Here is a 25,000-nt window from a genome sequence, read left to right as displayed (position 1 = left end):
AGGAATATGAAGAATCAAGTGTGAAGGGAGATACAAAAGATCACTTTAATTATCTTAATATGTTTAAAAATATGTCTAGTTATCTTACCGGTAGGGTTGATGATGATAAAGGTGAAGGTATGGTAAGGGTTAAAGAGGAGGATCCTGGAGAAGTGAATAATATAAATGATGATAATAATGTGGAAAAAAATAATAATATGGAATATAAAAATAATATGCAAAAAAATAACAATATGGAAAAAAATAATAATATGCAAAAAAATAATAATATTCAAAAAAATAACAATATGGAAAAAAATAACAATATTCAAAAAAATAACAATATGGATAAGGGGATAGAGGAGGTAGATGAGTTTAACGAATGTATGTATAACAAAACCAAAACGTATATCATACCAATATCCTTTGTAGGTGGAGAAACGTCTTATAGTTTGATAGGTATATATGTAGTTAAAGATTTATATATGAGGGGTGATGAAAAAACAAAGGACACGTTATATAATAATATGCCCTCTACAAGTAGTTGTTTGTTAAATAGAGGTAACAATAACAATGTTGGGGATTCATTTGTTGAATCCTTTTTACAGAAATGGTTTCATTATGAATATATGAACGAGAAGAAGGTGGGTAATATATTTGAAAAGCTAAAGAGTGGTAATATTTTTAATGTGGAGTGTATTAATAAATATGAGAAGACATGTTTTTTTCCAGCAAGAAAACAGCCTATATATACAATAATAAATACAAAAAGACAGAAAACGAAAAAGAAAACAAATATAGAAATTGGTTTGGATTTTAAAAAATTTAAAGATGTCGTATTAAGTGTTGATAATTATATTAAATATGGTAGTAGACCAACGAATTATGAACCTCGAAAAGAAAAGATACAAGGGGTAAATATGAGTGCACCAAATAACAATAATAATAATAATATGGAGATAAATGAAAATGATAATGTCGGAAAAGAACACGAAACAAATATTAGGGAAAATTTATTTCATGAAGAAAAGGATACGTTACATAATTTAGTAGACATACAAAATGAACAGGATGATTTATTAACATGTTCAATAAATTTGCAACATCATTTTAAAGATATATATGAGACATTATATGATACAAGTATAATACCTATTTCTATTAATAACAATTTTAATGTTCATAATCCTTATGTAAATTATTGTGCTTTACTTCCATTTCTTACAAAAGAGGATTTTTATTTATTTAGGAAACTACAACGAATATATAAAGAAAAATATTTAAAAAAACTCTACAAACATGTTAAACAAAATAATCTAAATATGAATATTTTTCTTAATGCAATCAACGCTATGTATTTTGCTACAATGAAAAAGGATTAACTACTGATTTTTACTTTAAATAATAATAAAATAATAAAAATAAAACCATACCATACTACATATAAATATATTATCTTTTAATTTTCTTTTTTTTGTAAATATGTGTTGTTAATTTTTTCATGAAAATTTCTTTTTTCTGAACTTTTTTTCAAAGAATATAATACAATATTATAAATATAAATATAAACATAAATATAAATATATATATATATATATAATATTATAAATATATTTTGTACTTAAAAGGAAAAAAAAAAAAAAAAAAAAAAAAAATATATATATATAATAATACATATATATATATATATATATATATATATATATATATATTTTTTTTTTTTTTTTATTTATTTATAAAAATATATCATTAAAAAAAACTTTTTATTTAAAAGTTTTATTTCTTTTTCCCCTTAGATATTTTGTTAATTTTTTTGCTATATATTTCCTGCTATACCCAATGTTTATTAGAAGGTATTAAATTAATTATGCCGTAAATTTATGAACCTAGTGCAGAAATTAAAAAGATGAAAAGATTGTTCCTTCTTTTTATGTGAATATTTAAAAAAAAAAAATTAATTTAATTTAATTTTATTTAATTTTTTTGATTTTTTCTATATATTTCTTTGTATATATCCTTTTATTATATATTTAAGAATTTAATGTAATTCGCAATTTTTTTTTTTTCCCCCTAACATGTTATTATAATTTAATCGAATAATTTTATATATTTTAAATAATAAAATAAAAATAGTTCTTTATTATATATATATAATATATATAATATATAATATACATTTTATTATTATTTATAAGTCACATATTTATAAGGCTTTTTGCTTTAATTTTATAAGTATTAATATATTGTTGCACATTATACCTTATTTATTAATAAAAGCTAACATAAATATAAAAATATATTACATATATATAAAAATAAATGTATGTATTTATTTATACATTACTACTATTTAAATGAGCATATAAAAAAAAAACATAATATATATATATATATATATATATATATATATATATATATATATATAATATTTATAATTTATAGTTTATAGTTAATAATTTAATGTTTTTCTTTTGAGAACTTAAAATTAATATTTGATATATATATATATATATATATATATATATATATATATATATATATTATATATATATATATAAATACATATAATATTTATAATATTTACAATATTTACAATATTTACAATACTTGTAACATTTATTTATTTATTTTATTTTATTTTATTTTATTTTTTATTTATTTTATTTTATTTTTTTTATTTTTTATTTTATTTTATTGTGGAGGTACATATAATTTATGTTATCACCATAATCATATAAATAATAGTTTATATAAAGATAGAGGATACTTTTTCTTTTGTATTATTTTATAGCATTGGTCAGAATGTTGAAGAAAAGCGAGGAGATCCAGATAAAGGTTATCTTTTTTTTTATAGGTTTGCTTTTGAGTTTACCCTCCCATATTTTAATAAATGTATCTTTTTTGATTAATCACATATACAAGGAAGAGATAGCTATAACGGTTATGGGTTTTTTATCAGGATTTATGATAATATCATCATTTTTACAATTAACTTTTGAATTTACATCTTTTAAATGGATTATGATATGTAACGGATTAAATGTTTTTAATTTATTATTATTATTAATTTTTGTATGTGTAATGAAATGTTCAAAATATTATATATATGGTATATCCGGGATTATCGGTTTTTTTATTGGTTATTTGTATTCATCGTGTACAAAATATTCTTTGCTATTTCCTTTAAAAGTCAATGGTTATATGGTTACAGGAATTAGTTTCTCTTCATTATTTTTTTTTGCTATAAATTTAATAATGTCGTATTTTTCTATCGAAGATGGTAATATAAGTTCATATTACAACACAATATATTTATCCATAGGAACTATAGTTTTTATCGAATTCATTATACTTGTTTGTATAATTTTTATACAATATAATTCTCCATATTTCAAGGAGCAAAAAGAGAAAATAGAAAGTGCACAGAACAAAAAATGTATTGAATATAATGGATCGAATGATTTATGTGAAGTTGAAAAAGGAAAAAACAAATCATCAGAAAATATCCAGAGTAATAATGTCTCTATGATAAGTAAATGTAAAAATAAAATTAAAAATGTTGGAAAAATGTTTAATTGTGCTAATATAATTGAGGGAGCTTGTTTAATAAGATATTATTATTTATGTTTAATACCTATATTCTTTTCATTTTTCGTGACCTCTATAATATATCCTCACATGAGTAAGCAAAAAAAAAAAAAAATAAAGGAAAATGAAACAAGTCTATAAATATTTAATATATTATATATATAGATAGATATATGTATGTATGTATGTTTATGTTTATGTTTATGTTTGTGTTTATGTTTATGTTTATGTTTATGTTTGTGTTTATGTTTATGTTTATGTTTGTGTTTATGTTTATGTTTGTGTTTATGTTTATGTTTATGTTTGTGTGTATATTTTTATTTTATTATTTTTTTTAATTTTTTTAGTTCCGAATAAGCTGAAGAAGAACGTATATTACAAATACCTGTTTATGTTTCTTTACCAACTCAGTGATCTTATATTTCATATCATTGTGACTGTTTATTATAGTGCTTTTAACTTTTTTAAACAAAAATATGTTGCCATATTATGTTTAAGCAGAATCCTTCTTTTGCTATTATCCTTTAAAATTAAGAATTTAACTGAAGCATCCTTTTTATATTCTAATACTTTTTTGTCATTCCTAATATTTGTAATAGGAGGTACGAATGGTTCTTTGATCAATATTAGTTATGCCAGAATATCAGACTGTTTTGAAGAATCAAATAAGAAAACCAAACAAATCGCTGTGGCATCATCCTTCTGTGCTTTATGTCTATTAATGAGTTTTGCATTAGCACCATGGTTTTGTAATGCAATAATTCATTTGTAATTTGAACATATTTATAATATATAAAGATCACTTTAAAAATTTACATTTTTTCATCATAATGCATATAATTTAAAAATAAAAAATAAAAAAAAAAAATAAAAAAAAAAAAAATAAAAAAAATAAAAAAATAAAAAAAAAAAAAATAAAAAAAATAAAAAAATAAAAAAAAAAAAAAAAGTGCACTGAAAATATATTGAAATTAATATGGATATATATATATATATATATATATATATATATATATATATATTTATATATATGTATTTTTTTTTTTTTTTTTTTTTCTTTTTTTTTTTTTTTCTTATTTTTTCCTTTTCTTTTGTTTTATATTTGTTCGAGTATGAAATTATTGGATATATAATAAAAGAAATTTTTTTCTTTTAAAATATACTAAAAATTGAAAGAACCTGATTACACACATAAATTATATATATATATATATATATATATATATATATATATATATATAATATTTATGTGATAAGAATAATTTTAATAATTTTTATATCTTGAAAAATATACCCTGTACCTTTTATATTCCTTCTTAAATTTTTTTTTTTTTATTTAATCTTCTTTTAAGATTATTACAAGAAGGAAGTTGATATACGTAAGGTTTGTTAATAAAAATATAGAATATGTCTTGAAAGGCACATATTATGTAAACTTATTTTGAAGCTCCTAATAAGAAGATATTTATTTGATTGATTTATATTATGATGGTAAAATTGGTATCTTAAATAATAAAAAATATACACACATATATATATATATATATAATATTTTTTCCTTTTGAATTGTAAAAAGGTTGAAATGAGGTACATTTCATGATGATAATATATATATATATATATATATATATTTATTTATTTATTTATATTTATTTGTATTCTCCTTATTTGTCGTATGTGCCATGGTAAATTTTCAATAAATCATTGTATAACTATTTTATTACGCCTGGGAGTCATTCCTAAATTTGTTTCTTTAAAAAAAAAAATATATATATAAAGATATAACTATGTAAACTTTTTCCTTATACTTTGCTTGTATTTTTAAGGTAATTTATTTGTTTATTTATTTATTTATTTATTTTATTTTTTTAAAGGAAAAAATAAATATATATTACACAAAATATTATGTGGATTATTTTCATATATATGTATTTTTTTTTTTTTTGTTGCACATTTCTCATGAGAAAAAAAAAAAAAAAAAAAAAAGGAAAAATAACTTTTGCATAATTTTTTGTAATTATATTATTTTTTATTTCCTTTTTTGTAATTTTATTCTTATATATTTCTCATTTTTTATAATTTCATTGTTTTATTTTTTATTTTTTATTTTTTATTTTTTTATTTTTTATTTTTTTATTTTTTTTTTTTTTTTTATTTTTTTTTTTCTTGGAATAATATGGAAAATAAAAATAATAGAAGAAAAAATGTGAGTTCCATGTTATATAATTATTACAATTTTGAGGCAAGAAATAAAGTTGAGGAGTTAGAAGAATGTCGTGATAATAATAGGAACAATATAGATAGGATAAATAACATAAGTAAAATGAATAATTCGGTTGATGATAATAATTTTTTTGATAAGGATGAAAATATAAAAGAAAAGAGTACTATATTAAAAAGTAGTGATAATAATAGTATTAATTTAAGAATAGATGAAAATTATAAGAATATAGAGAATGATATAAAACAATGTAATGAAGAGAATGTAATGGATAAAATGAATTATATAGATGAATTTGATATGAATTGCTCTAATTTTAATGTAAATAATTATTTTAAAGAATTATTAGAAAAATCTAGTATGTATGATTTAATAAATAAATCGAAAAAGGTAGATAAAGAAATAAAACAAAATGATAGCTGTATGCAAACCTTAATTTATGAGAATTACAATAAATTTATTAATGCAGCTGATGCTCTCGTTTTATTAAAAGAAAAGTTTAAATGTGTAAAAGATAAAATGAAAGAAATTAATAATCATTTAGATTATATAGATAAAGAATCTAATTTTCTAAATAATGATATTTTTAAAAATTATGAAAAGATAGAAAATTTGATTGAAATAAAAAAGTTATTAAATCATATAAATGAAATAATGAAAATACCAGAATATATGTATTCTTATATTTTAGAAAAAAAATATATGAAATCATTGAAAATGTTTATTAAGGTCATTCCCTTTTTTCATAAGAATAAAGACCTTGTTATATTTCAAAATTTATATTTAGATTGTAATAATTTAGCAAACATCGCATGTCATTTTTTTTTGAAAAAGTTGAATAAGGAAAAAAATGTAAGTAAGTTACCTGTGCAATCTCATAAAAAGGATGATAAAAAATGTTATAGTAAAAACGATGTGAAAAGTGATATTAGGGATAATAACAAATGTGTACATCATTTGGATGAGAGCAAAAATCATATGGATTATAATAAAAATTACGTTGATGAAGGTGACAAATGTTTTTATTTTTTTGATAATAATAATTTAGAAGAATCATTTGAATCATTACACTCTTATGTGTTGTCGAGCGAAGAGGTTGCTGAGTGTTTGAATTTGGTTTTATCATATGGTATGGACAGAAAAGAAATAAAAAAGTTATATTTGAAGAATAGAATAGATTGTTTAAAATATTTAATGTATAATATATTTAGTTTAAAGAACCATGGTTTTTTTTTTTTTGTTAGGAAAGCCCAGGATTTTAAGAGTTCTTTCTTTGATCATAATTATCAAGAATTTCATATTGATAAACAAAACAAAAAAAATGAATATAATAAGAATAATGGTAATACGGAATATTTTTATAACAATATATTCGAAAATATATTTATATTGTGTTATAAACACCTACTCTATTTTTTTTTCAGTTTATTAGAAAATTATGAAAAAATATTTATGAAAAGAAATAATTTTATTAATAATTTTGATGGACATAAAGGTTGCTTTATATCATTTTTTTATAAAGAAGGAGAACATCCTGATGATAAAAACTTAAATAATAATATTGATTATTTAAGATATTTAATTAATAATTTGGATGAATCCTTTCAAGATAAAAGCGGAAAGACTCGATGTGAACATTTTGTTATGTCATATGATAATAATAAAAATAAAAACAATAATAAAAACAATAATAATAATAACAAAAACAATAATAATAATAACAAAAACAATAATAATAATAATAAAAACAATAATAATGATAGATATACTTATCTTCATAAATCTTTCGATTTAAGTAAGAAATTATTATTAAATGATTTATTAAATATAGATGATGATAATAAAATTATTGAGGCTTTAGTATATATATTTTTTAAAGTGTTATGTAAAATAACTATAGATTATATATATATGTTTAATCCACCCATAAAATTGATTGTAAAATTATTAAAAACGTTGATAGATAATGTAAATGGTCATAATTATAATAATAATAATAATAATAATAATATATATTATAAAGATAAGATATTATATGATATGAATAGATTTATTAAGAAGATATATTATGTATTATTAAAATTATATTTTTATAATTTATGCTTTCATATAAATATATATTTATACACATATTTTCAAAAATGTGATGAAAAAAAGCTAATAGATATTTTAGAAAGTAAAAACGAATTAAGCCATTATATACTCTTAAAGTTATGTTTAACTTTTATGGACTTTGAACCTTTTTATGTTGAAATAAAATTAGAAAATAATTTTTATGTGAAGCACTTTTTTAATTTCGTAATTATATATTTAGAATCCTTATCAAGACATATTGATTCTTTTATATATTATTTTGTGTGTGTACATGAGAAGAGTAGTTTTATTCAAGAAGGGAATGTATTAAAATATATTAAAGATGAACATAAAAAGGAGTGTAGTAAGGATGCTACGTTTAGTAATAATAAGGGTGATGATAATGGTCATCATAATTATATTCATGGTAAAGAAGATATTCATGGTAAAGAAGATATCCATAGTAATGAAGATATTCATGGTAATAAGGATATTCATAGTAATGAAGATATTCATGGTAATGAAGATATCCATAGTAATGAAGATATTCATGGTAAAGAAGATATTCATAGTAATGAAGATATTCATGGTAAAGAAGATATTCATAGGAATGAAGATATTCATAGGAATGAAGATATTCATGGTAAAGAAGATATTCATAGTAATGAAGATATTCATAGTAATGAAGATATTCATAGTAATACCCATTTCGATAATCAACTTAGTAAGGATTTTCCTTATTTTATGTACGAACCTGCAGACAATATCATTTATGAAGATAAGGAAAATATATTTACACATAAAAATTTATATTATATGATCGATGAAGAAAATACAATACATTGCAAACATCGAAAGAAAAAGGATGAGCCATTTTGTGGATTTTATAAAAAGTTAAAGAATTATTTATATTCATCAGTGTATGTGAATCATGTTCATATGAAACACATTTTAGTAGAAATAAAGAAATATATGAAGATGGAATATACAATTTTTTTGACACACATAACGGGTTCGTTAAAATTTGGAAAGATAAAAAAGATAAAGGAAATATATTTTTTATTATGTCTTGTATGGATATTTCATAATATTAAAAGGGAAGGTGTTTCTAAAATATTTAATGTTATAACGGATATGTATAAAGAAGCAAATGATTTAATTAATGGATGTAAAAGGATAGATATGGGGTGTAGCTTGGATTACCTTCTTCATAAGGATATATATCCATTTATTAAAGAAACGGAAAAGGAAAAGGAAAAGGAAAATAAAAAAAATAAAAAATTAAAATTAAAGGATGGTGATAGTATTAATTATGATAATGAACAAGGATTGGAATATACGAATGGTGCTCATATATTTATTAATAAAAATTATGAAAAAGGTGAAGATAAAAAAATAAAAAATTTAACGTTTACATATAGTGAGGAGGAAAAGAAAAATAAATTATATGAGTTTAATTTTGATAATAATAATATATGTGGTGATGATAATAATATATGTGGTGATGATAATAATATATATGATGATGATTATAATATATGTGGTGATGATAATAATATATATGATGATGATTATAACATATATGATGATGATGATAATAATATATACGACAATAATCATAATAATAATATATGTGATAATTATTCCCATGAAAGGAATACAAAAAATATAATTATAAAGATGACAAAGGATGAGGAAGAGAAAAGACAAAATATTAATGATAAGAATAGAAAAAAGAAATATGTTATAGGGATAAGTAATTTTGTTAAATACAAATTTCATGAAAAATGTAACGAATTAACAAATGTGTTTATTTCATATTATATTAATACAATATCTAATCATATCAAATCATATGTAGAAAAGGACACATATGAAGAAGATACTAAAAGCAATCTTGTTAGTAACAATTTTGTATATTGTATGAAACATATAGATATATTTTATAAGTATTTAAAATATTTTGTATATCAGAATAAATCAGCAAGTGTAATAAATTTTGAAGGACAGGAAAGAGAATATGTTTTTAGTGATATGTATGAAAAAATTGAAGAAGAGTTTCAAGAATTAGGAAAGAAATATTTACAGGATAAATGTATGAGACTAGGGAAGAATAATAATGGAAGAACGGATATAGGAATTGTTGAACAGAATAATAGTGTGCTTTATAAGGACAACAATTTGGTTGTTCAAAATAACAATATGTTAGATAAAAGTAACCATATGGTTGATCATAATAACCATATAAGGGGAAGGAAATATATTATGAATGATAAGGAATATAATGAGGATAACAAAATGTCAAATGGTAATAGAAAAGAACAGATTATGGAGAATAATAACCTCCTTTTTGATATGAATAAGGACGAGAAAAATTTAGAGATGTATATGTATAAATTATTCATGTTGAAGATGAAGAATTATAGAAAACATCTTCCAACAGAAATTAATAAAATACTTCTTTTAATTATTAAAATTGTGTTCAAAAATTATATGGAATATATAAGAAAGTGTCATATGAATGAGAAAAAGTTATACAAAATGCAAATTGACTTTTTCTTTTTTTATCATTGTTTAAAACATTACATACCTTGTGATGATGAAAATGTATTATTTGTTATCCTAAATGAAGTGTTAATAAATGCAAAGGGTAGAATTAGAGGAATACAAAATAAAAGAGATGAGGATGATGGTGCTTCATCTTATCAAGGATATTTATTATTGGATGATATTCATATTGATTTCGAAGAAAATAAATTATTTATATTGAAAATGTTTAAAGAGTAAAGAAAGGATAGATTCATTATGTGTATTATAAGATAGCATGGAAAGTAAAGGGCTGAAAAGGAAATATTTATATGTGTACATATTTGTTTCATTTTTTGTAAACGGGTAAATAAAATGTAAATATAAATATATATATATATATTTATTTATATATATATTTTTTTTTGTTATTTATTAATTATTTATTTTTTTTTTTTTGTGTTTTTTTTTTTTTTTTTTTTTTTGTTTGTTTTTGTTTCTTTTTTTTTGTTTTGTTTTTCACTTAAAAAATCGATACATTGTTGAAGAAAACAAAAATTTATTTAAAAAAATATACAAGTTCAATATATAATATTACATGACGTGTAAAAAAAAAATAAAATAAATAATTAATGAATAGTATTTGTGTTTTTAAAAATATATACTATATTTATATTAATATTTATATTTTTATTTATATATTATATTATTTTGAATTTATAATTAACATGATAATATTTATATGAAAATATGTACTTATATAAATTTATTTTAATATATCACATGAATATATTAATATAATATAAGTATGTTTCTTTTTTTTTCAAAATAAAAATTGAATAATAGTGATTTAAAGATATAACTGTATATTTTACTTATTGGAATAATTCATTTAAAAAAAAAAAAAAAATAATAAATATTATTTATGTTTTTCTTTTTATCTTGTGTCTATTTTGCCTTTCGTTAATTATTAAAAGGAATGTCAAAAAATGGTTGAAGGGCAAAATGATACAAGTTTAGGAGAAAGTAAAAAAATTAATATGAAAACGATTGAATTTGTAATAAAAAAATCAGAAGAACTAGAAACAAATCATTCATTAGGTATCTTTAAAAAGAAGAAATATAAATAAATAAATAAATATATATATATATATATATATATATATGTACATTGTTATATTTGGTATATTATTATTGTCTACTTATTCATTTATTCATTTATATTTTTTCATTGAATTATATATAATAACGTTATAGTTTCTTTCTTATGTATTTTATTTGTTGTGGAGAAGTTAAATGATTATGTCAAAGTTAATTACGCAGATATAGGTAATAATTTTTCAAAAAAATAAAAAAAATAATGAATGAAGGAAAAATAGCTAGATAGCCAAAATACAGAAAAAAAAAAAAAAAAAAAAAAATATATATATATATATATATATATATATATATAATAAAATAATTACAAAATGTAATATATATGTGTAAATATTTTTAGATAGGAAGAATGTATTAATTAAATGTTTAAATAAAGCAGAAGAAATGAGGCCATCCTTTGGTTCTCTTGATTATAATGTCTTGTCAAATTTTTGTGAAAGTAAATATCAAATAAAAAATAAAAAATCAAATAAATAATATACACTTATTTTAATTTCAATTTCAATTTCAATTTCTTTTTTTGTAGAACTATTTTTGGCTGCTGATAAGAATGATAGGAATGAAGTTATAACAAAAAAAACATTGCAAATGTTTTTTACATCTAAAATATTTTATGAAATATTAAATCATTTTAAAAATTTAAGTACTGAAGAAAACAAAAAATATGTGTATGCAAAATATAAAACGATATATTTGAAAAAATGCTTTGATAATAATATAACACCTGAACCAGGTTCACCCAAAAATGAGGATGCTGTTTCAGGTTTTTTTAAAAAAAAAAAAATAAATAAAAATGTAAATATAAATACATACATACAAATATATACATATATATGTATTTTTTATATTTCCTTATAGAGGTTGATAATAAGATTGATGATGAAGACAAAGAAGAAGAGGAACAAATAACAAATGATAAATATGAACATTATGAAGAAAATAATAATGATTATTATAAGGGAAGAGAAAAAATAGGTACTTTAGGTTAAAAGAAATAAAATTTATTTAAGTGAAATATTTTTACATCATATAAATAAATGAGTTAAAAAATATAAACATTATATATATATATATATATTTTTTTAATTTATTTATTTTAGGTACACAAAGTAAAGGAACAGAAGATAGCGTAGATTTTAATTTAAGCCTAAAGCATGCCCAATATGCTGTTAACGGTATAATAAAAATAATATACATGTATAATTTGTACACATACAAAAATTTCTTTCATACTATCATAATATATATATATATATATAATTATTTTTATGTTTCTATTCATTTATGTTGTTTTTTGTATAGCTTTAATTTTTGAAGACCGAGATACAGCGAAACGCGAGCTCAAATTATCCCTTTCATATTTAGAATAATTTTTTTTTTTAATGGAGAAGAAGAAACCAAAAATATTGGATATATAATATAATACACACATTTTATGAATGTAAAAAAAAAAAATTATTCACATATATATATATAATATACATATATTTTATGTATATCCTTTTTTATATAGTTTACATTTTATATTTAAAATTATTTATTTGTTTCATTTCCTAATTATAAATACACAATATATATAGAATTACAAAAATTATATCAAGGTGGACAAATAATATAATTTTTTCCTTTTTAAGCGTTTTGTTTTTTAATAAAAAAAATATAGTATTATATAGTAACGGGTGAAAAGATCCATATAAATAAATATATGAGGAATATATTAATGTATACAAATAATGTGAATTATTTATTTATTTATTATTATTTTATATTATTTTTTTTTTTTGTTATTTTTATATATGTTAAATATTATATATATATATATAATTTATATAATAAAATATTATTAATTTGAAATAATTAAGATTTTGTTTTTTCTTGTAGAAATATTAAAATGATTTCATGTAAATACTTTTTGTGTTTATAATATTATATTATATATATAATATTTTAATACAAGTATTAAAAATAAGATATATATATGTAATATATATATAATATATGTATTATATGTATATATTTATTTATTTTTATATATTTTTATATATTTTTATATATTTTTATATATTTTTATATTTTTTTATATATTTTTATATATTTTTATTTATTTTTGTCACTTTATTTTTTCTTCCCATTTTTATCTCTACCTATGAATTATGAACATAAAAATAAATAAATAAATAAATAAATAAACGGATATATTAAATATATATTATATGTATATATTATAATATATAGATTATATAAATATTAATTATATAATAATTTTATTTAGTTACTATTTTATATATTAAAATAATAATTGTTATATCTTGTATGTATTAATACTAAAATAAAATATTATATATATATATATATATTTTTTTTTTTTTTTAAATGAAATAAAATTCAAGTGTAAAAATTTGATAATTTAGAATTTTTGAATTTTCTCCTAATATTTTTGAAAATATCCCTTCATAATATAATATACTTATACATAATATATTTTTTTAGCATTTCTTTTTAAATACATAAATAAAATATATATATATATATATTATATATATTATATATATATATATATATATATATATGTTGTATATATTTATATATTTATATATGTATGCATAAAATCTAGCATGATAAACTGCCTATTACAGTTGAATGGTAGATTGAATTATTTAAAAAAATATTTATTATTAATAAATTTGTTTAATTTAAAAAATAAGGATATAAATTTTATATTAGTAAGAAAAGGTTTGTTTGTATGTGGTCTTAGAAAAATGGAAAAGGATGATGTTGTGAGTAGTACCCCTGCAGCTACGGAAGAAGCTGTGATGAATGATAAGAAGAAAGAGAAGAAGGCTAAAAAGCTAGCTGAGAAAGAATTAAAGTTAGCTAAGAAATTGGAAAGAGAGAATTTAAAAAATGAAGCAGCAAAAGTATTAGATTATGTTTGTGAAGATATAAATAAAGATAATTATGGGTATATAAAAGTAAGTACATTACAAAAGTATGCAGATAGTATTATGGAATTATATAATTTAGAAGATATATATAATTTTTTTGTAAAATCAGAAGATTGTGAAAATGAGAAGAGAGAAATATGTGTTGATAAAAATGTAGGTGATGTAAAAGATGCATATAATGAAGAAAATTTATTAGGAAAGAAGAAAATATGGGTAAGAGGAAGAATTCATGATATTAGATCAAAGGGTTCGATTGCTTTTATTATATTAAGGCATAAATTATATTCCCTTCAATGTATATTAGATATAAAGAATAATAATAATGATAAGAATATGATGAAATGGGTAAGTAATTTATCTTTAGAATGTATTGTTGATATATATGGAGAGATTAAAAAACCTGAGATACCCATTGATAGTACAAATATAAAATATGAAATTCATATAAATAAAATATTTTGTTTAAGTAAAACTATGAAAGAATTACCATTTTTATTAAAAGATGCTAATATGAAAGAGACGAATGATGAAATAACAATAAAAGTAAATCAAGATAATCGATTAAATAACAGATGCTTTGATTTACGAACATATGCAAATTATAGTATTTTTTCCTTACAATCAGTTATATGTCATATCTTTAGAACCTTTTTATTACAGCACAATTTTGTTGAAATTCATACACCTAAATTGTTGGGAGAAAGTAGTGAAGGTGGTGCTAATGCTTTTAAAATAAATTATTTTAATCAAAATGGCTACTTAGCACAATCCCCACAATTATATAAACAGATGTGTATTAACTCAGGTTTTGATAAAGTTTTTGAAGTTGGTCCAGTATTTCGAGCAGAAAATAGTAATACTTATAGACACTTATGTGAATATGTATCATTAGATATTGAGATGACATATAAATTTGATTATATGGAAAATGTCCATTTTTATGATTCTATGTTTAAACATATATTTAAAGAATTAACTAATAATGAAAAAAATAAAACATTTATTAAAACAATTAAAAATCAGTACCCATCAGATGATTTTGTGTGGTTAGATAAAACACCCATTTTCACATATGAAGAAGCTATTAAGATTTTAATAAAAAATGGGAAATTATTTTTAAAAGAAGAAGACATATTAACATATGATTTAACAACAGACTTAGAAAAGGAATTAGGAAAATTAATTAAACTATCTCATAATACAGATTATTATATTATAATAAATTTCCCATCATCTTTAAGACCTTTCTATACTATGTATAAAGAAGATGATCCTAAAATATCTAATTCATATGACTTTTTTATGAGAGGAGAAGAAATTTTATCAGGTTCTCAAAGAATAAGTGATATGAAGTTATTGTTGGAAAACATTAAATTATTTAATTTAGATCCAAACAAATTGAACTTTTATATAGATTCTTTTGCATATTCTTCATATCCTCACTCTGGTTGTGGAATAGGTTTAGAGAGAGTGCTTATGTTGTTTTTGGGTTTGAATAATATTAGAAAAACGTCTTTATTCCCAAGGGACCCCAAGAGGTTGATACCTTGAGGTATTCTCTCAAAATAAAAAAAAAAAAATAAAAAAAATACAAACATATATATATTATATATTATATATTATATATGTATTATATATTTTATTATTTATTTATTTTATTTTATTTTATTTTATTTTATATTTATTTTTTTTTTTTTTTTTTTTTATGCTTTACATTTAATGTATAATTAATCGTACATTAGATTGTTGTGTTGTGTTGTGTTATGCTTGTTTACCCATTTTTATTTAAATTAAACTAAGAGGAAAATAAAATAAAATAAAAAATATTATATATATATATTTATTTATTTATTCTTTTAATGTGATATTATGCAAACCTCTAATTATTATTATTTTAAATAAATAACTTATTCGTCATCATCAAACAAAAATATGTACATATATATATATATATATATATATATATAATATAATTAAAATGTTCTTATTGACGCATTAATATTTTTATATTTAATACACACATAAAATCATACCATGTTCGTAATATTATATACCAAAGGAGCTATTTTATTAAATTCATTTTTTTTTTTTTTTTTTTTAAAGCCCTAATAATTTTATTTTTACTCACAAAAATTAAATATATACAATATATATATATATATATATTTATTTATTTTCTTCCCTGCTATGGATGTTGATATATACTATTTCCTTTTTAAAAAAAAATATATATATATATATATATCTTTTTAACATAATTCCTTTTCCCCTTTCGTAATTTAAAATAACAAGAAAAAGATACACAAATATATAAATATATATATATATATATATATATATATATATATATTTATTTATTTTATAAAAACATGAGCAATATAAATGATAATAATATTCAAAACAGCGATGTAAAGGAAATAAAAAATGATGAATATATGGGAGAAGGGTATTATAATACACATAATGAATGTGAGGGTTTTGAACAAAACAATTATATGAATAATAATGAAATCAATATGGTAGATGGAAAACATGATAATAGTGATGATAATATAAATAATTCCATGGGAGGGATAACACATATGGGACATGTGAATGAGTATAAAAAAATAAAATCATTTTGTAAGTTAAGAAGGAAATTTGTATATATAAGGAGAACGGGTTATAATTCATACATATATAATAGAAAGAAAAAAAAAAATAAAAATAAAATAGAGACTGAAAGGAATGTAGATGAAATGTATAATATGAATAATAACAATAATAATAATCATAACAACAACAACAATAATAATAATAATAATAATAATAATAATAACAGATATAATAATAATATTAATTGTTTGGATAATTTTAGCGATTTATTTTTAAAATTTATAAAACAATTCATTGATCATATAAATGTACATTTGAATAATGTAAAAAATTATTATCGAAATTATGTGTGTAATGATAATATGAAATATGTATTTTATTTATTTATTATATATATGTTGTTAAATATTATGATTATCTTTTTTTCGATGTTTGTATATTTCTTTGTATATTTTTATTTTATCCCACAAAATAAGTATGTATTTCCTATAGATTTTTCATTGGTAAAAAATCCTATAGAAGATTATTTACAAAACGAAAAAAGATATAACATTATGAATAAAATGAATAATATGGACAATATGGATAATATGGATAATATGAATCATATAAATTATATGAATAACATGAATCATAATAATAATAATAATAATAATAATTGTAATATAAAGAATAATTGTAATAATATTAATATGATGAAAAATTTTGATAAGTCTAATTTCAATGAGTCAGAAGATTTCTATATAAAATATTTCGATTCTTTAAAAGTGGATATATTAAATAGCATTAAAAATAAGTTCAATTGTTGCTGCTCTCATGAATGTAATTGGTTTAATAATATATTATATGATAAGGATTATAATTATAATTATGATTACAATTATAATAGAATTGATGAGGAAAGCAGGAAAAGAAATGATTATTTATATAATAATAAATTAAAAGGTTTTTATAAAGATTTTCAAAATAATATTTTAAGAGGTCATATACTATTTCAAAATAAATTATATTATTCAGAAAAAGAAGAGTTTTATAAGAATTTCAATCCTTTTAATTTTATATTTTTTTTTAAGAAAAGAACAGGAAAAGATAATTTACTTAATATAAAGAAAGGATATAAAATTGATATATTTTTAAATTTTTCTTATATGAATAATGAATATAATGACAAATTTAATTTTATTCAATTAGTTACTGAAATTTTTAATAAAAATAATAATGTAATGTTTAGAAATGAAAAATTATATATGAATAATAATAATTATGAATTTATAAAGAAATTACATTTATTTTTAAATGCTCCTTTTTATTTTTTTAATATGTTTAATAATAAAACAAAAGAAATTCGATTAGTACATGATTATAAATATACGACGAATTTTTATAAAATTCAAATATATATATACCCACCGATACAAATACATAAAGCTTCTATCGTTATTCTTGTCTACGTTAATTTTATATATTATTACATGTATAATTATCCTTTTGTGTTCTTTTATATTTTTGTTTTTTTCTTGAGCTTCATCTTGATATTTTTCAACACTATCCTTTTTTTTATATTGAGTTGTTATTATTATTTTAAAAACGGATTATAAAAGGGGACAAACATAAAAAAAAAAAATATATATATATATATATATATATATATATATATTATACATAATATTATTGTCAATGACATGTATATGTTATATATTTAAAAATTATATAAGTTTTTTTTTTTTTTTTTAAACTGAAAGTACTTATTCCAAGAAAATAGAAAATAATATTTGGTATTTATAGATATGAGAGACTTATAAAATCTTAGGATGATTTTCTTACAAATATAAATGAGATTGAGTCATATAATAACATTTAATACAAAAAAGAGTTAGGAAAATTATAGAAATAATTTATGCTTTATAAAAATAGGCACATATATATATATATTTAATATTATTTATTAGAAATACAAATAATTATGAATTAATAAAAACATAAAAAAAGAAAAAAATTACACGATAGGGAAAATCGTCTAAATGATTTTTATTTGTACCAAAGAAAAAAATATATATATCATATAAATGTATGTTCATATATATATATATATATATATATTGTCTAAATTTTTCTTTTAAAGAAGAATTTCTTACGTGATAAAAAAAATATATAAGAAACAAAAAAACATTTTCTTGTAATATATATATAATATATATATATATATATATAATTATACATAATATTATTCCAAAAAATATTAATACATATATGTCATATAATTATGCAAGACATATTTTTTTCATGTTCTATTATATTTTGTTATGTCATGGAGATATTACTTTTTTTTGAATATTTATTAATAACTGATAAGTATATTACCTATAATATATATATATATATATATATATATATGTATGTATAATTTTTTTTTTTTTTTTTTTTTTTTCTTTTATTTAGCTAGCTGTTTCCACTTTTGGTTAGCTGTCCAATCTTGAAGGAAGATTTCTCTCCATTTATTAAAGGAATCATATTTATCTTTTGCCCAATCCTCCAGTTTATCTTTTTTCATATGATTAATTACTTGGTTTTTATTATGTATCCAATTATTCCACATAAAGTTTTGATGATTTGTTCTTTCTTTCCATTTAATCCAATATTGTTTAACGTCTTGTGTCCATGCATATTTTGATGAATCAAGTTTTATCATTTTTTCCCAGAAGGAATTTTCATCAATAATCCAATCATTGGATAGCCACATGGAATTTTTTTCATGTAGCCATTTTATCCATTGTTGATCAATATGTGTGTTAATTTCTTCTGTAATTTCTTGTATGAAGATATTCCAATCATTTTCAAGAAAATATTTTAAAGTATTATAAGCCCAATGTTCCCATTGTTTTTCATTCCATGTTAATGATATATGTAATAAATGTGTTTTATATTCTGGATTTATATTTTCATTAATGTTTCCCCATTTATTTTCTAAATGTTGAATCCATTCATTCCAATTACTATGTTTCTCTTGTAATATATTTCTTTCATCATTTTGTAACACAAGATAAAAATCTTCCCATTCATTTCTGATGTGGTTAAACATGTTATTCCATTCTGATGCTTTCCACTTTTCTGAGATATCTAGTAATTGTTCAGTAGAAATAAAATTGTTGCTTAATTCATCTTTTTCTTGTTGTTTGTCTGGTTGAATGATCTAAGAAAAATAAAGAAGGGTTAATAAAAATTAAAAAAAAATATAAAAATAAAAATATATATATATGTATATGTATATATTAATATGTATGTATTTATATATATATATATATATATATATATATTTTTTATTATTACCGATGATATGGCGGTAACCCATAAAACAGTACAAGAGAGCGAACAAATTTTAAAGCATTTATGAAATATCATTTTTGATGTATAAAAATAAATATATAAATAAATAAATAAATATATATATATATATATATATATATATAGCAAATTAAATTATAAAGTTATTATATTATTTTTAATTTAATCAAAAAAAAAAAAAAAAAAAAAAAAAATTTATATGATAGACAGAACCAAAAAAAATTATAGAACATTATAAATATTTATTTATGCAAATGGTTGATTATTTTTTTAGTTTTGTTTAATATGAGAATCTATATATTTATAAAAATATACAATATATAATATAAATATAATAAAATATAATATAATATATTATATATATTATATATATATATATATATTATATTTGGGTTGTATATTTATATTTTTATACAATAAATTAATTTATAAATTTATTATATTATATTATATTTAATTTAAATAAAAAAAAAAAAAAAAAAAAAAAGAAAATAATAAAAAAAATAAAAAAAAAAAAAAAAAAAAATAATAAAAAAAATAGAAAAAAAAAAAAAAAAAAATAGAACCATTTAAAAATAATTATTAATTCAAATGGTTCTTTATTATTTTTTTTTAATTCTTTTTAATATGAGAATCTATATTTTATAAAAATATACATATATAATATTAATATGTATATATTCGGGTTATATATTTTTTTTTATTATATCTATAATATTATATAATTTTAATATCTTTGAGAACCAAACCTTTTTATTATTTGTTTTTATTTTTTTTTATTTTTTTTTATTTTTTTTTATTTTGTTGGAATAATATAATTTTAAATTGTAAAATGAAATTATATCTATATACTTATTATTTTTACTTTTTTTCATGCTTAAAAAAATTAATAGAAGCCATTTTTATTACAAAAAATAAAAAAAAAAAAGTAAAAAAAAAAAAAAAAAAAAAAAGAATATATATATATATATATATATATATATAATTATTACAATAGTGGTGGAAATACATATTATAGTAAATTATAGATATGTATCATATATTGTTTAATATATTAAAAAATTAAATTATATATATATTTAACCGTATCTTCAAAAATAATATGTCAGTTATTATTTTTAAATATGAAATGAATCTTTTAAAAAGTACATGTGAAAAAAATAAAAAATGAAGAAAAAGAACCAAAATCATTAACAATTAACATATTTTTTCCCTTTTTTCAAAATGTAGTTAAATCATAATATATATATATATATATATGTTTTTTTTTTTTTTTTTTTTTTTTTTTTTTTTTTTTCATTTTGCGGAAGAAAGAAACAAAATTTGAATGAAAAAAAAAAAAAAAAAAAATATTTCTAGTGGTATATAATATTAATATTATAAAGATGATAATAAAATACTGTTTTATTCTTATAATTTGGTTATTCATGTTTGTATGTTATTAAAGTATATAAATTATTTTTATGAAAAATATCATTAATATATTTATGTCAATGTTGTATATTATAATGAATAATTGGATAAATAAAATAAAAAATATATAATAAAAGAATATAAAGGTATATATTATTATTTATTTAATAAGTGTCCACTTTCTCATTATTATATTATAAATATATATTTTTTATATATATATTTTATATATATATATTTTTTATATATATATATTTTATATATATATATTTTTTTTTTCGTAAAAATATAGGGTTTAAAAATAATAATATATAGTATAAAAAAAATATCATTGGGGAGGGGGGAAAAGGTTAAAAAAAAAAAATATACATATCCTCATTTATGGGTATGAAAAGTTTGAATATATAGCATATTTAATTTAATGTTTAATATTTATTTTTTAGTCACAATTTTACTATGTAATTAAGAATAATATTAAAAACATTGTAAAATGTTATTGATGTTATTTATTATATATAATATAATTTTTTTTATTATAATATGAATTTAATATTTATCCATATATTTTTCGATAATTAAAAAATAAGGAAAAAGGGAGAATAATAAATATAAATATAAATATATAAATATATATATATATATATATATATATATATATATATATATTTTTTTTTTTATAGAGAGATTTTTGTAAAATAATATACATAAATATTATTATGAGAATATTAATATATTGTATAATTTTACTTTTTATTATATAATGCTATTAAAATATATTTTTATATCACTTTACTTTTTTTGTGTTGGAAAAATAAAAAGAAATTTGGATATTTATAAGAGGGATTCATTAAAAAAAAAAATTAAGTTCCAAAATATTATATAATTTTTAAATTAAGGAAAATTTTATTTTATATGTATATATATATGTGCATATATTTTATTTTTTATAATAATAAAGGGAAAAATAGAAAAATGGATATTTTGTTATTTATAAATTAATTAGTGTATTTTATGATTTTTTTTTTGTATATTATATATATATATATATATATATATTTTTTTTTTTTCTTGTTTTTGTAAATATTTTTTCGTTTTTTTTATTGTGTATATATATATATATATATTTTTTTTTTTTCTATAACATTTAGAATTTAAATAATATTATAGGTTTTAAATTTTTTTTCTCAATTATCCATTATTTTATTTTATTTCCCCTTAAAGATTTCTTTTTAAGTAAATATATTATTGTAAAAATTATAAATTATATATTTATATATTTATTTTCTTGTTTTTGTAAATATTTGTTGGTTTTTTTTTATTATGTATATATATATATGTTTTTTCTAAAACATTTAGAATTTATATAATATTATAGGTTTTAAATAAAATTTCTCCATTATCCATTATTTTATTTTATTTCTCCGTAAAAATTTCTTTTTAAGTAAATATACTGTTGTAAAAATTATAGATTATATATATATATATATATATGTAGATATTGTATTTTTCTATATTTTTTTATTAGGAATATAGATATTTGGATAATTGTGACATAATCTATGTAGTATAATTATATATATTAATTTTTTAAAATGTAAACCTATATTTAGAAATATATATAATGATACAAATTAATGTGTATTTTGATTTTTACTATTTATCAAAAGAATAAATAGATATATATATGTATATATTATATATTTATTTTTTATAAAAAAACTAATTCGATATGATGTTATTATTTGTATGTTTATAAATTCTCTGGGGAAAGGTGTTATATCGTATATTTTTGAAATGTACAGTACAGAATTTAATTAACCCTAATTTTGTACATATTCCTTTTCTCATTATATATATATATATATATATATTATTTATATATATATATATATATTTTTTTTTTTGTGTATAATGCTAAATATGATACAAAAAAAAAAAAACCTATTTTTAAGATCTATATTAATTAAATTTATTATTATATCTTTTTTGGGAATATTATATCTGTTTTTTTACGTAAAAATACATATATATATATTAAATTTTTTATTTTTTTTTGTACATATATGGTTATACATGTAAATTAGCTTTTTAATAATATATACATATATATAATATATATATATGTACATCATTTTTTTTTTTTTTTTTTTTTTTTTTTTTTTTTTTTTTTTTGTTTTAGAATGTCGAAGTTTTGGAGGATAAGGAAACTAATAATTTAGAATTAATCGTGAATGAGTCACGATATTTAGCTGAAAGTCGAAAAGATTTAGAGAAAAAAGGTGATAAACCTAATAATATTAATGTTGATAATTTCGGAGTTAGGGGAAGTAAAAATAAATGTGCTATAAATAGTGAAGAGAGGCGTGGAAATAATTGTGAAGGAATAAGTAAATTGTTTGTAGGGTGTACAAAAGGTTTAAAAAAATTTTGGAATAAAATTAGTTGTGATCCTTTATGTATTGAAAAAAACGATTCAAATAGTGATAATAATTATAATAATGATAATAATATTCAAAATAATACTTGTAGTGTTAATAATGATTTATTAAAAAATGAATTCGAAATAAAGGATGTAAATGTTAAAGAAGTTGATGATGATATTATATCTAGGGATATGAATAAAAATTGTGTAAATGAAATAAATAATATGAACAAAGAAAAGGATTCAAAAATAATTTATACTTGGGATTTAGGTAGAGAATCCTTAGGGAAATTATTAGATTCTTCAAAAAATTTTAGTATAAATGGAGTTAAATATGATGACTGGGAAACGACCCCAATACCTACATGTGGAGCTTCTAGGGTTATGGAGAAATGTCAAAAGATGTATAAGGTGGTTATAAAACCGAAGGAGAAGGACGATAAAGTGGATAATAAAATAAAAATGGGAAATTGTAATGATTGTGATAAAATTAAAGGAAAGGATAATAATGAAGAGGAGGGTGATGAAATCAAATTATTTATGAAAAAAGTACCTATTGATGTATGGGTAAAGCAATATGATTTGATGAAAGAATATGATGGAGAATATTTATCTGTAGGGGAGAATTTTGTAATGGAAAGTGTAGTGTTAGCATTTTTAAATGAATATCATCCGGGTATAGCACCAAAATTTTATAAATTTTTATATGAGCCGGATATGAACAATGACTTAAATAAT

The 25,000-nt window shown here is 18.4% G+C and overlaps 8 protein-coding genes across 8 annotated transcripts in view; 7 read left to right on the top strand and 1 right to left on the bottom strand.

Annotated features, from left to right (window-relative positions):
• The window catches only part of PF3D7_0103300 (conserved protein, unknown function), a gene marked incomplete at both ends in the record, with an annotated part of 2,757 nt that extends 1,396 nt beyond the window's left edge, over window positions 1–1,361 (top strand). The window contains one exon of the mRNA XM_002808556.1: window positions 1–1,361. This exon is cut by the window's left edge and continues 1,396 nt beyond it. Within this exon, the coding sequence (XP_002808602.1) occupies window positions 1–1,361 (1,361 nt within the window).
• A 1,420-nt stretch (window positions 1,362–2,781) lies between these two features.
• Window positions 2,782–4,339, top strand: PF3D7_0103200 (nucleoside transporter 4; the record flags this gene model as incomplete). The annotated part of the gene is made up of 2 exons (XM_001350928.1): window positions 2,782–3,661; window positions 3,915–4,339. The coding sequence occupies 2 exons, from the start codon at window positions 2,782–2,784 to the stop codon at window positions 4,337–4,339; spliced, it is 1,305 nt and encodes a 434-aa protein (XP_001350964.1).
• Window positions 4,340–5,743: 1,404 nt separating this feature from the next.
• Window positions 5,744–10,648, top strand: PF3D7_0103100 (vacuolar protein sorting-associated protein 51, putative; the record flags this gene model as incomplete). Its single annotated transcript, XM_001350927.1, has 1 exon — window positions 5,744–10,648. The coding sequence occupies one exon, from the start codon at window positions 5,744–5,746 to the stop codon at window positions 10,646–10,648; it is 4,905 nt and encodes a 1,634-aa protein (XP_001350963.1).
• Window positions 10,649–11,376: 728 nt separating this feature from the next.
• On the top strand, window positions 11,377–12,915 carry PF3D7_0103000 (vacuolar protein sorting-associated protein VTA1, putative; the record flags this gene model as incomplete). The annotated part of the gene is made up of 7 exons (XM_002808555.1): window positions 11,377–11,488; window positions 11,645–11,716; window positions 11,886–11,984; window positions 12,072–12,308; window positions 12,404–12,520; window positions 12,646–12,720; window positions 12,848–12,915. The coding sequence occupies 7 exons, from the start codon at window positions 11,377–11,379 to the stop codon at window positions 12,913–12,915; spliced, it is 780 nt and encodes a 259-aa protein (XP_002808601.1).
• A 1,245-nt stretch (window positions 12,916–14,160) lies between these two features.
• PF3D7_0102900 (aspartate--tRNA ligase) lies at window positions 14,161–16,041 on the top strand (the record flags this gene model as incomplete). Its single annotated transcript, XM_001350925.1, has 1 exon — window positions 14,161–16,041. One exon carries the CDS (start codon window positions 14,161–14,163, stop codon window positions 16,039–16,041), a length of 1,881 nt encoding a protein of 626 aa, XP_001350961.1.
• An 818-nt stretch (window positions 16,042–16,859) lies between these two features.
• PF3D7_0102800 (seipin domain-containing protein, putative) lies at window positions 16,860–18,683 on the top strand (the record flags this gene model as incomplete). The annotated part of the gene is made up of 1 exon (XM_024473203.1): window positions 16,860–18,683. One exon carries the CDS (start codon window positions 16,860–16,862, stop codon window positions 18,681–18,683), a length of 1,824 nt encoding a protein of 607 aa, XP_024328878.1.
• An 833-nt stretch (window positions 18,684–19,516) lies between these two features.
• PF3D7_0102700 (merozoite-associated tryptophan-rich antigen) lies at window positions 19,517–20,484 on the bottom strand (the record flags this gene model as incomplete). The annotated part of the gene is made up of 2 exons (XM_001350923.1): window positions 19,517–20,275; window positions 20,413–20,484. The coding sequence occupies 2 exons, from the start codon at window positions 20,482–20,484 to the stop codon at window positions 19,517–19,519; spliced, it is 831 nt and encodes a 276-aa protein (XP_001350959.1).
• A 3,267-nt stretch (window positions 20,485–23,751) lies between these two features.
• PF3D7_0102600 (serine/threonine protein kinase, FIKK family) overlaps window positions 23,752–25,000 on the top strand; it is a gene marked incomplete at both ends in the record, with an annotated part of 2,209 nt that continues 960 nt past the window's right edge. Inside the window, 2 exons of the mRNA XM_002808554.1 lie at window positions 23,752–23,853; window positions 24,020–25,000. The exon at window positions 24,020–25,000 is cut by the window's right edge and continues 729 nt beyond it. Coding sequence (XP_002808600.1) covers window positions 23,752–23,853; window positions 24,020–25,000 — 1,083 coding nt within the window. The remainder of the gene's footprint in view (window positions 23,854–24,019) is intronic.

Source organism: Plasmodium falciparum (genome assembly GCF_000002765.6).
Source record: "Plasmodium falciparum 3D7 genome assembly, chromosome: 1".
Lineage (NCBI taxonomy): Eukaryota > Apicomplexa > Aconoidasida > Haemosporida > Plasmodiidae > Plasmodium > Plasmodium falciparum.
The sequence above is the reverse complement of the archived record's forward strand: the minus strand, read 5'-3'. Positions and strand labels throughout refer to the sequence as shown.